The 12,862-nt window shown below is 48.5% G+C and overlaps 1 protein-coding gene across 4 annotated transcripts in view; it reads right to left on the bottom strand.

Moving 5' to 3' along the window:
- Positions 1-3,011: 3,011 nt before the first annotated feature.
- The window catches only part of HPSE2 (heparanase 2 (inactive)), a gene marked incomplete at its 3' end in the record, with an annotated part of 577,025 nt that continues 567,174 nt past the window's right edge, over positions 3,012-12,862 (bottom strand). For 3 of the 4 annotated variants that reach the window (XM_081247709.1, XM_081247711.1, XM_081247712.1), the window contains one exon: positions 3,012-3,177. In XM_081247709.1, coding sequence (XP_081103835.1) covers positions 3,012-3,177 — 166 coding nt within the window. Of the gene's footprint in view, positions 3,178-5,128; positions 5,163-12,862 lie in introns of those variants that run through there. The other variant, XM_081247710.1, reaches the window with a different exon arrangement.

The following is a 12,862-nucleotide window of genomic DNA, read 5'->3' as shown; positions in this document are numbered from 1 at the left end:
GCATTATTATGCTTTCAAAGTAGCATTTGTGCAAGCACACTCTTTGGTTTAAAATAAAGTGGCTCTTAAGTCTTAAGACTATGTCGGCCGTGTCTTGTTTTGGGAGGAAAAATCTGATGGGGGGAAGCTGGTTGATGAGCTCTTTTGTCCTGGGGCCCAGCCTGGCAAGCTGCTCCCCTGACGTGCAGCATAATGCTGAGTTTTGCCACAAGCTGTCTTTTGCGGGGAGTGTGGTAGGACAATCCCTTATAAGGGGGGATCCCTACTGATTGAGTAATTACCCCTCACCCCTAAATGAGAAAGCCAGGACAGATGCCCTGTACTAAAATCCTTACAGAATGTGATCTTATAGTGAGTTTCTCGGTATCCTTTGAACAATGCAAATACTTCTTCCATGAGGCGGCTGCAAAGTTAGAATTGTAGGACTCCAGAGATAAATTTCATTGATTCCCTTCCCTCTTTATTAATTAAAAAAGAAAAAAAAAACCCAAACCAAAACCCAAAACTTAAACCTCCTAGGAGCAGTATTTAAGATATAAAGACAAAAGAAGCAGGGACTGCCTATATTCTGCAAGTCTAGAGGCTTAGTGAAGAGTCAACGCTTATTTAGAGAAAGTGTGTCTGAATGGAGCTCTGGAGGTCCTGGCTGTACTGAATTAGCGGAACCTATGAAGAGGTAAAGAGGTGAGTCTGTGAATTGGGCAGCCACTGAGCTGGGCGGTTAAATGAACAGGCTCTGGACTATTCTGATCTCAGCAACCCATTCCCCTGGATGACCCTGAGCAAGTTACAGACCTTCTCCAGGCCTCATAGGAAAAATGGAGCTAAGAATAGTAACTCCCTAAGGGGCGGCTATTTATGTAAAGCAAACTAGCCCAGGGCCAGCCTGAGGGAACCTCTGGTTACCCCCGTTATTATGAGGGGCCTGCAGCTGTACCAGTATATAGAAGAGACTTTGCTATCTGCACAAAGTTTTTAAAATTGGGGGGAAACAACCTCTTTGTCTCTTGTTTCTCTTTTCCCTTCTTCACTTTCCTCTGCTGCTTCTTCCCTGCCTTTCTACCCCCAGTCTTGGCACTTCCCTCTCTCCCAGATCTGAAGCGTCAGTGGGAGAGGCCTGCTTCTGGGGAGACGAGGGGCCCCTCTGGGCAGCCTTGCGGGGATGTGCCAGGGTCTGGTCCTCTCTCTGCAGCTGCTTCCAGGCTGAGCTACCACTGACTGAGGCCAGCCCGGTCCTCGGTCTCCCCCTTTCCCACTCCACACCTCCTGGTGCAGTTCCTCCTCTACCTGATAATCAGCTTAGGTCAAAACTGACTCCACTCTCTTCCCGTCGTCGTGTAAACTGAGCCTGTTGGCTTCCCTCTCCCAGATTCCCAGTTCTCCACGCTGAGTCCCTTCCTGTTCCTGTCTAGTCTTCCTTATCACTCACTCTGCAGACCTGGCCCTGCTCCTAACTCCTCCTTAGACAGTCTCCCTGGCCTCTGACCTCAGCCACCTTGCCCCTCCCTTCCATTTCTGTCCTTTCACATCAGCAGAAGTTGTATCTCTCTCTACTGGAACCCTGTGACATTGTCTAATATCTCCTCCTTAAAAAAAAGCATCCTTTGTGTCATTTATCCTGCAAAAGAAAATCATATCCACAGAAAAGAAAGTCATTTCAGTTGCAGCTTGTTTGCAAAGACCCACACAAACCTCTTGAATCATACAGAAAGTCCTCATTGTGAACTTTACACCACTCCACTCCCCCCCTGCCCAACTCGGGGGCCTCCCACCTCCCATTCCACAGTTTCCCCATCAGACCTCAGTCTCCAGATCCCCCTTCCCCAACGTGGCGAACTGAAAGCTCAGTTCTATGCTCAGATAAGCTGGTCTGGGAGGGCACAGACCCGGTCATCTTTCATGAGCACATTAGATTCTGCCTAGTACAAGACACTGAGAGCACTCAGATACTTGGGAAGAAGCAGAAAGGCTAGATTCAGTTGTGTCTTACAGTTGTGATGACCTTTGATTTATACCTTTTTTAAAAATGGTTTTGGTCAACCAAACCACTAAGGACTTACCCTATCAAGCCCTTAATATTCTCTCAAAATTGAGGTAGGTCTAATTATTTGCTTTGTTCAGCCGAGGGACATGTGTGTGTGTGTTTGAGTGTGTGTCTGTGTTTGGTGGTTGGGTGTGCTTTCTCTTTGTACTAAAACTCTCTCCCTCGCAGACACATGACAGAGGATGACTGCTTTTTGTGCTGCCTAATACATTGCTGTCCACGCAGTGAATACCGTTACCTGACTTCCGTTCCAACCCTGGGGGAACCTGTATTCACAGAGGAATAGAACCTTCTTACAAAATCTGGAGTACGATTGCAATTTTACTTTTGAAGCACCCGCTTCCCAGAGGAATAGCTAGTGATTGATGCCACTGTCAGAAACCCAGATGCACACACTCATACATCAGCCAGGAAATTACATTAACAGCTCACCCAGCAGGCCAGCACTGACTCACCCACTTGCTCCCCTATGGGAAGAGAGGTGATATGAAACCCAGGGCAACAGCAGGGAACAAACAAAGGAAAGGAGTTAGGGGGGATTGGGCTCCCAAATGTCCACCGGGTTTTTTTCCTTCCTCATCTTCTGCCAAGGGCAGCAGCCACAGGCTAAGGTCTGTAGTTATTTTGCTATGTGACCAGGATTGTGGGGAGTTATTTCATTTGTCCTGGAAGTGCACTGTCAGCTTGTTCTCATGGTGCATGTACAAGGGTGCGTACAGCTCTACACACATACCTTCACGCTTACGAGGTCTACATTTTCCTTTGGGGTAGAAGTGACCTACCTAGGCTAAGCTCATGCTAGGGTATTTGTCTCTTTGGAGAGCAAGTTAGTGTTGATTCCAGCAGGATGGGGCGGCAGAGACTGGTTTGTTGCTCAGAAGATGCCTGAAAAATACTGATACCATTAGGGCAGAAGAGTGGAAAGCAGTCCAGCAGGCCTGCCGGTGACTTGCAAGTGTGAGGGGGTTTATCGGTAGCGGCAGGCCAAAGCGTTGACATTCTTGACCACATAAAAGCCCATGGTGACCGGAGGGATGACCAATGTCCGGCCGGCCCGCAGGGGGCGGGGCTTCAGTTCTGGGAGGGTCCCATCGTCCACCATCACTAAGGGCTGGCCGTTCAGCTGCACTGACCTACAGTGAGGAAAAACAGCATGGGACTCGTTATTGCCTTGAAAGGAAGCCATCGCAGCAAAGCCTGGGCAGCCTCAGATTGCCCCCGTCTGCTGATCGTGCCTGGCTGGCTATCACTGACTGATACTTACTCTGCCCAGGCTCTCAGCTGGGTGCTTTGGAAACACGCTCGAACATCCCAGCAATGCTCTGAGGAAGAAACTGTCCTTGTCCCATTCTACCTAGAGTACTTAGATGACTTGCCCAAGGCTATACAGCTTGTAGTCCTGGGAGCCAGGATTTGAACACAGGTAGTCATCATTTATTTTGACAAGTTAAATGTCTCTGAGGCAGAAGCTGAAAAGTGTCTCAGGTCTATTTTTTTTTCTTTAAATCATGATAGCAGTTCAGTTTGACTCTTCTACCTGAAGAATTTTCTTCTACCTAAAGTGTGGAATGATGCATAGGCTTAAGGTGACTTCAGAAATTCCTATTTAACTGGCATCTTCCATTAGTTTATTTGAGAGATGAGAGAACTGACACTGTGTCACTTGTCTAGGGCAGTTCTGGAGGAGGACAGAGACTTAGGTAACAACCTTCCTTTCTCTAATCTGAGCGTCAGTTTCCATAACTAATATTTAATGAATGTTTACATTTTATTTATTTTTTATTTTTATATATTTATTTATTTATTTTTTTTTTTGCGGTACACGGGCCTCTCTCTCACTGTTGTGGCTTCTCCCGTTGCGGAGCACAGGCTCCGGAGGCGCAGGCTCAGTGGCCATGGCTCACGGGCCCAGCTGCTCCGTGGCATGTGGGATCTTCCCGACCAGGGCACGAACCCGTGTCCCCTGCATCAGCAGGCGGACTCTCAACCACTGCGCCACCAGGGAAGCCCTACATTTTAGAGACACAAAGAAGTAGGTGATAAAGCGGGCATTTGTGATCTCAGTTCACCTGCGTTGCTTGCTTTTATCCTTCCTGTGTATCAGTCATTTTCAGCCCTGCGAAGGACTTAGCAAAGGGGAATGGCTCATCACCCATCCTAGGCCTGTGGTGCAGAATCCAGACAGTCTCCCAGCTGTTTCTGACGGGAGAGTGACTCGGACAGCCAAGTACCCACTGAAGCTCAGTTTTATGGGTCAGTAGAAAAGGCCAGAACCAGGCCACTAGCTGGAAATAAGGCTGTAAGTCACTTTGGAAAATCAGCATTACCATGATGACTATTTCTGGGCCTTGCCCAGCCTCCAGTGTGATAACATTGCCGTGGTATCATCTGAGCTGTGAAGAGAATAAACTGTTAGAAATTGATATAGAGGTCTTGGTTTAGTGTTCCTTCTGTGCTATGAATGATATGTTTAGAGAGAGATCATCAGACCCCTTGCTCAGTAGAGCCATGAACCCCCAGAGATAAGTGCAATGTAAATTGCTCCCAGGGGAGGGCTGGGCAGAGAGACAGCTCCAGGCCCGGCCCGACGTGGATCAGTTTGGGCCCAGTCCAGATCTGACAGGCCAGGGGGCAGCCCCCCTCTCTTGTTGGTATGACTGAGGAATGAATGAACAAGCAGGAGGCTCCTGGGTGGAGAGCCAGGCCTGCCTCTGGAAGATGTGGAGGTGTGAGAATTGAGATCTAAAGGTCAGTGTTGACCTCACCAAACATGCAAGAACCTTCTGCGACCCTCTCTGGTGAATACATCGTACTCATTGGAGTGGAGGGCAGGGTGAGGAGAGGGGGTTCAGGTGCAAAAAAAGCCAGGACAGTTCTTCACATTGTATTTTATTATTTGGTTCTAGGTGGTGTGAATATCCAACAACCAGACATATGCACTATCAAATATTAGTTCAATAATACTAATTAATCTTTCCAAAGCATACTCAAATTGCTATCACGTGAAAACCTTCAGTGGTCCTCCTATATATAGAGTTACATGCAAGCCCTCCCCCTGAGGAGTCAGGCAACACCCTCTTAGATTCAGATGATCCCAGAGTATTGCCATCTCTGGGTTCTAGGAAGTCAAAACAAAGTGTGAGAAGCAAGCCTTTTCATTTCTATACTAATAACGAGTGGTTATTCTGCAACAGGCTCCATTCTGATTTCCTTATTGGTTGGTTAAAAAGCTGACTCAGGTATGGTTGGAACCAGGGAGCATGATCAAGATTGTGGACTGATCTCTAATTCCAGGAGCCGGCCACTAACTTCCTAGATGGCTCTGGCAACTCTCTTTACCTTACTTCCCTCAGTTTTGTATCTGTGAGAATATAGGCTATAGTACGGATGAAATGAAATAAAAAATGTGAAAGTGCTTTGAAAGCATAGTGAGCCATGTAAGTGGGAGATGGTGTTTTTTGTTGTTACTCTTTTCATTGTCATTCTGGGTAGGTAAATTTCTTGGTCCTTGTACTGTGGCACTGGTGAGTTTCATGGCTCCTTTCCTAAAGCCCTCTCTTCCCTTGGCTCCTGTGGTAGTGTTCTCTCTCTCTCTCTCTCTCTCTCTCTCTCTTTCCCTCCATTTTCCTCCATTTCTGCATGTTGTTTCCTTTTTGGGGGACTGTTCCCTTATACCTGCCTCTCAGATGCTGGGGGTGCTGGTGCTTGGTCCTGGGACCTCTTTGCTTCCCACACTACATACTCCAGCTGGGTGCTGTTACCAACTCCCAGGACTTTAATTACTATCTTCATGTCGATGCTTCCCAAACCTGTAACTCAAGGCTGAATCCCTCTTCTAACTTATATATCTCCACTTGGCTGTTCCACAGGAACTTCATAGTCACGTGTCCAGAGTCAAGATCTTCTCCTCAAACTCTGTCCTTTTCTCTGCCTTTTTATCTTTGGGCTGGCACCACCGTCTATAAGATTACCTAAGCCAGAGAGCTGCGGTCATCTGGGTCTTCTCCCTCAGGTCCCAGGTATGGAGTCGCTAAATCCAACCAATTCTACCTTTAAATATTTTTCAGATCTGCTTCTTTCTCTCCCTTCACTGCTATTATTTATTTTTTTTTTTTGCGGTACACGGGCCTCTCACTGTTGTGGCCTCTCCAGTTGCGGAGCACAGGCTCCGGACGCGCAGGCTCAGCGGCCGTGGCTCACAGGCCCAGCCGCTCCGCGGCATGTGGCATCTTCCCGGACTGGGGCACGAACCCGTGTTCCCTGCATCGGCAGGCGGGCTCTCAACCACTGCGCCACCAGGGAAGCCCCACTGCTATTATTTTAGTTCAGAGTTTGCCCTGTGACCTACCTCCTTGCCCCTGGCCTTGCCTACCTCTCCTGTGCTGGCCACGCTGCTGACAGAACCATCTGGGGCTGTCCCTGCTTCAAACTCTCCAACAACGCCATCCCTTTCACCTTAATCCGGATGATGAAGCCAAGCTCCGGCCACCTCCCCAGTCTCAGATGCTGCCAGTGCCCCTTACTCCAGTGCTACCTGTGGATCACAGACCTCTGGGGGTGGGCTTGGGCTGAGTAGGCAGTCATTGTAAGGACATCATCAGTATATGCATGAACAGATTGTTCCCAATGAAAAACAGTTCAATTTTGCCCATAAATGAGGTAGATCTTTCTCAAATGAAAATGTCAGTAGATCCTGGTAGGAATAAAATACACCAGTTCATTTTTTAAAAAAGTAAATATTTTTCAAATGTTAATGCCTGTAGACACTTGGGATTAATAAGACACAAGTTTGGGCTTCCCTGGTGGCGCAGTGATTGAGAGTCTGCCTGCCGATGCAGGAGACACGGGGTTCGTGCCCCGGTCTGGGAAGATCCCACATGCCGCGGAGCGGCTGGGCCCGTGAGCCATGGCCGCTGAGCCTGCGCGTCCGGAGCCTGTGCTCCGCAACGGGAGAGGCCACAACAGTGAGAGGCCCGCATACCGCAAAAAAAAAAAAAAAGAAAGAAAAAAAAAGACACAAGTTCATTTAAAACTGCTATAAAATTCCTAATAGATTTTTTGGGGGAGGAATGGGGCATCATGTGTTTTTTTCAAGCAAGGGTTTTTAAAGGGACAATTACTATAGTGTGGGAGGGCTATGACATTTGTTGCCATTACAAAGGAACCTTGGAACCTGAGGGGACCTTTGCCCCAGCATGACCAGATTAAATAACTTGTAGTTCCACTTTGGGTTGTTGTGTGTGGTGCTCCCTCCACCTGGAGCAGTCAGTCCTCCTCCTCTGCAGGACTAACTGCCCTGGGTCCCTGCAGAGCCTGCTCTCATGTTGCCTCCTCTGGGGAACCTTCTTTGACCCCTGGGTTAGGAGCCCCAACTCTGGACTCTCGTGTACCCAAAGCTCCCATATAACCACCTCACTGAATTGTAGGGACTTACCCACTCTGCCCCTCACTGGGCTGTGAGCTTGGTGAGGAAAGGTACAGTGCCTTTCATCCCTAAACACTCGGTGCCTAACCGAGTGGCATAGAATTGGGATGGAATATTTTCTGAACAAGTGAATGGACTTTTGAGGCTCTTTGACGTTATTTCTGGTATTCCTGGACTGAGTGTCTCCAGCTCTAAAGAGGCTCCCTGGAGGTTTGCTGAGTGTCTTTACAGATTTCATTAGTGTACCAATTACTCTTGCTCTCTGGCCCTGGAGATATTAGATAAGACCTGAATTATCGCTGATTCTCACAGTCACTCACTAGATACCTTATCTCAACTGGACACGTGGCTATTGATCATTGATAGCGTTTTTTCATCCTTAAAAAAGATCTATATGACCACCTCTTAGCTAAGCCAACCTGAGTTAATTCTGTGAGACCTTAAGTCCTCATACAACCTTATTTACAAAGTTCCGTCACTGTAACGATGGACAGTGTGCTTTACCACCTCCATTCTAATTTTCCTGCTTACATTTTTATTTTAATATTTATCCTATTACCCAGTTAAGTCATATCACACTAAATATTACAATTATCTTCCACTCTTATGCACTGAACAACTTGTAAGTTTGCAAACATATCATGTTAATGATAAAAATCACTGATTACTGAGCACTGTCTATGCAAAAGGCAGGATGCTGTGATTTATTCTATCACATTTAGTCCTCACAACTACCAACTGAGGCAGGTGTTAGCATCCCTACAGATGAAGACATCGAAGTTTAGAGGGGTCTAAGATTCACCTAAGTTGCATAGCTGGTAAGTGGCAGAGCTGAGGTTTGCCCTGCAGCACTTCACCATAGTCCTATTTGGCCTCCCTTGTGACTGCTAAAAGAGCCCTGTGAGGTACACAGGCAAGTATTAGTATTATTATTTTTGTAACTTCACTATTGAGATGAGGTCAGAGAGGTTAGGTAGCCTGGGCAAGGTCACATAGCTAATAGGTGGCTAAGCTCTTTCTTGGATTCAGGCCTCCTGATACCTGTTTCTACTATTTCGTGTTGTTCCCCAATTCCAGATGGCACTCACTAGGATCATGTTTCTTTCTTTGAAAACCTTTCTTACCATATTTTCATCACATTCTTGGACCTCCTTCCTGGCCTGTGACTTTTCAAACCAAATGCTAAATGATCCAGTCTATGTTGAGGTATTTCTCTTAATTCCCTAGCTGCTGAGGGCTTTTAAATTATCCAAATATTAGGACAACTGAGTTTTTATCACCATCTGTTTTTTCAAGGTCTGAATTGCTTTGTTTCTAAACTCGTTTCCTTTGAATGCTATTTGGAATGGGATTCAGTGTCTCAATTTGGAGTCAAGCCCTCTGCTTCCCAGGTCTCTGTGGGATCCCCTTGGCTGGGCCACCCTCCTTCCGCCACCACCTGTCTACAATCTCTGGTCTTCATGGCTTATTTTATGGTTCTTGCTAGCCATGGATACTGAAGCAAGCTTTCAGCTGTTCTGAGGTCTCAGGGAAGCAAGTCTAGTGAGCATGTTCTTTGCCAGTCTTGAAGATACTTTGCTGGTCTCTGGCCCGGCCCTGGCTGGACTTCTGTGGGAGCGGAGGCAAGGGAAGCCTGTGTATTATCGGGAGCAGCCCGGGGAGCTAGTGTCTGGTTTCTGCTGGCATATTTAGGGCCTTGAATGGGACTTAGAGATAACTAGTTCCACCTCAGCCACTTTGAGAAAGTGATTTGCCTTCTGTGAGCTTGGGTTTCTCCATTTGTATGACAGACTAGATGAACCCTAAGATTCTTTCTGGCTCCCACATTTTTCAGGTTGGCTGCCCACAAACTAATAGCTAGCCTGAAGCAGTGTTTAATGCCAAATTCAGAGTGACCCTGCACAGATAGAAATCTGATCATGACATTCACCTGTCTAAATGCTCAGTAGCTTCCTGCTGATCTTAGAACATTCTCCAAGGTCTTTACAAGACCCCATGAGCGAGGCCATTTACCTCCGTCTGCAGCCCGGAGAGGCCCCTGTAGCTGCTGCCCATTGCAGCTCCCCACCACCTCCCGCCTCCTTGTGTTCTGTGTTGGGCTTTCTCCAGCCACAATCTCTCTACTCTCAGGGTTTCTGTACATGTTGTCACTCTTCCTGGAACCTTCTCCGTACTCCAGCCCTGCTTCCAGCCTCCTTTGCCCTGCGAACTCCTACCTGTCCTTCAGCTCAGGTGCCTGCAAAGCACTCCCTATCACTCAGTGCTTCTCCTGTCTCTGCGCTCGTCACAGCACTGGGATCGCTGACTGCTTGTCAGCCCCTCCCCTAGTCAGGAAGACCATGTGTCCGCCCTGCTCATCTCGCGCTCAGCTGTCCACTAACACGCGTATAGCAGGTGCTCAGTAAAAGAAGGATGGGATATAAATAGACGAACTACAGTCTGGAAGGAAAAGACACTGGGGTGGGAGGACAGAGACTTGAGTTAGAGTCCACATCTGAGCGTGACGTGTGCAGCCTAAAAATGTCACAGTTGGCTCTGGTCTGGGTTTCTGGATTGTTAAATGAGAAGGAGGGAGGGAGGGAGGGAAAGCAGGAGTGGGGAGCAGAAGGGAGGGAGGAAGGAGGATAGAAGGGAGAAGGTATAGTAATCTGAGGCGTGTGGGGCGGGGAGGGTATCAGCTCCCTTTGCTGCTCGATAACCCGCATAACTTGGCTTCGACTCTGGTGCCAGCGTGCTTCCCCGCGCGCCACTAGAGGGCCCCCTTGCTCTTCACAACGGTGCTGAGAGCCCGCGCGCCGGCTCCCCAAAAGCGGAGCCCCTGCCTCTGCCCCTCCAGCCTGCTCTCCGGTCCCGGCAAGGCCCGGAGACGTGCGCGGCCCTTGGCCTCCTGGAGCAACAAACCGCAGGATCACTCCAGTCCCGACAAAAACTTCGTTGCGGTGCACTCGGCACCCCCGCGCCCCCGCAATGTGGCTAATATTAAGGAACCGTGCGAGGCCGGGCTGCGATTCCTGCCGGGGGTGCGGCTTCCCGGCTGGCGTGCAGGGAAGGGGGGCGCTGGTGCGGGGCTGGCGGCGCCGCGCGACTCGGCGCCGCGCGACTCGGCGCCTGGCTCCGCTGCCTGGGTCCCGGCGCCCTGCCCTCCCGCCAGCCGCACCTGTGTGCGCTTTACAGGCCCCCGAGGCCCAGCTGCCCGTGGAGGCCCCCTCGCTGAGTTAGGAAGCTGGTGTGTGCAGCTCAGGGGCAGGTTACAGCCGGGAGGGAACCCGGCCGGGTTTGAGGACGGAGGGGCCTCGCTCCATTTCCCTGCTCCGGGAGACGCTGTGCATCTGGAGTAGCTTAGAGAGGAGGTTCCTTTGAAACGGCCGTGACTGATGCTACCCGCTGAGGAGGGCTGCTCGGAGGTGGCCGCAGCAGGCTAGTCCCCACTTGCCCAGCTGAAGCAAAAGCTGTAGGATGCTCATGACCCTCTCAGGGGAGCTCCTACTCCTGAGGGGTCATTGGGAGGATTACTTCCTCCCAAGCGTGTCCTGAAGCTTTCTCCTATGTGTTAGGGGATCGTTCTCCGGCTAGGCTAATTGTTCGCATTTCTAAATTTTCAGTGGCACGTGGTTCAGTGCCTTCTTGCGCATGATAGTAGTTTACATTAATGCTTGTCGGATTCCACTCAGTCAGCCTCTCCAGGGGTTCTCATGTGGTTGGTTGGACACTCCAATCCCTTACTCTGCTGTTGTTAAAGAGAGGAGACAAAGTGAAAAATGGAGGTGAACGCTTCCTTTTCCCCTTACCCCTTGAAAAGCCCGCATTATATATGAAGTTCCTGGCTACTTAGACAATTTGAGGCTGATAAGATCATTTGCCCTATGTCCTGTTCTTTGAGAGCATATTGAAATAATGAGGAGTTTCAATCTAGCTTTTGTATCACTGAAGTAGGACTCCTTTATGCAAGCAGAGCTGGGGATTTTTAGGCAAGTTGTTAGGGATGTAAGCTTTTCCTGTTTGCAGTTAGGTTTGGGGGTCATGATTTGATCTGTGTTCTATCCAAGTCTGTGTAATAATGGTTTATGCCATCATGGGATCCTACAATCTGCTTCTAGTGGTTTAAAATAACAGCACACTTGGCAAACAAGGTGAGAGCCCAGCTAAGGAATCTGGATTTACACTGATATTGTTAACTTCCAACAGAGGAGGCAGTCATCTGGGGGCACTTTGGGAAGACAATTTGATTCTGTGACCATCTCAAAGCTCCGTGTCATAGGCGTATCACACCCAAACCACAATAGGAACCAGCTATTAAAATCATGGAGACTTTACCATGTGGTTAACTCTGTTCCCTCCCATTGTAAAGACTTGGTGCCATGATCACCTACATTCACAAATGGTATGAAAGGGGCATTATTGATAGTGCTACTGTTCTTTGTGTTGTACAAATTCAATTATAACAGATGTAATCCTTACCCACTATGACAGAAAACACAGAAATATGCAAATGTGTGGTCAGAGGCACTATAATTAACACATTACACAAGGGGAGAGAGAGAAAGAAAATCAAACTTCATGGCCTGGATTTCAAGGCCTTCTGCATTCTGGCACTAATGTATTTTTATGGCCTCTCCCCTCACCTCATAAAGCATCCTCTATTCCAGTCACGTGAGATGATATGCTATGGCACCAAACAAAATGGCCCTTGAACTTCCGTACTTCTAAACCTTTAGGAAGCTCATTCCATTGCCTGGAATCGCCTTCCCTCCAGCATTTCCTAGATGTATGGTTCATCCTTACAGCTCCTGGTCAATGGTCCTCAGCCCTGAGGATCTCCCAGATTCCCAGGTTAGAATTCATCTCTCCCTTCCTTATGCATGCATCCTCCTATATTTACCCTCTGTGGTCAGTCCTGTCTTAAAGTATCCTGTGTGGGGAGGGACCATGTTTCCCCAGTCCTAATTGTGTGGAGCTGGAAGGGGCAATAGAGGATCAGAAGCATTCTCTTTATTACAGGCAGTCTGCAGGTGAGATCAAGAGAGCCAGGTAAAAGGGCAGGCGTGTGTGTGTACAGACAGGTTTTCCATATGTGAGGGTATGAAATAGAGTCCATTAGTCATGCCCAAAATGAGTTCCATTACTGCAAGGTCACAGCTTCCTGGGAACCTATTCAAATATGTTAAACCAAAGGGATAAATAGCTCAGTTTGATCAGATTTTGACAGTGTTCCCTATAACATCAGGTGCACTCGTGTACCCTCAAAAGGGAAAAATAAGATGTCCCGGTGGCACAGGTTCTGCTTCAGGGTCCACAGATGTCAGAGTACAAAGAGTGTGGTGACTCTGAGTTGTTCTAGAGAAGGTGAGTGGGGAGGGGGATAGGCTGTCAAGCGATTGCTTGTGTTTGGCAGC

The sequence above is a fragment of the Mesoplodon bidens genome (genome assembly GCF_964165515.1).
Source record: "Mesoplodon bidens genome assembly, chromosome: 1".
NCBI lineage: Eukaryota > Metazoa > Chordata > Mammalia > Artiodactyla > Ziphiidae > Mesoplodon > Mesoplodon bidens.
This window is presented reverse-complemented; position numbering and strand designations above follow the sequence as displayed.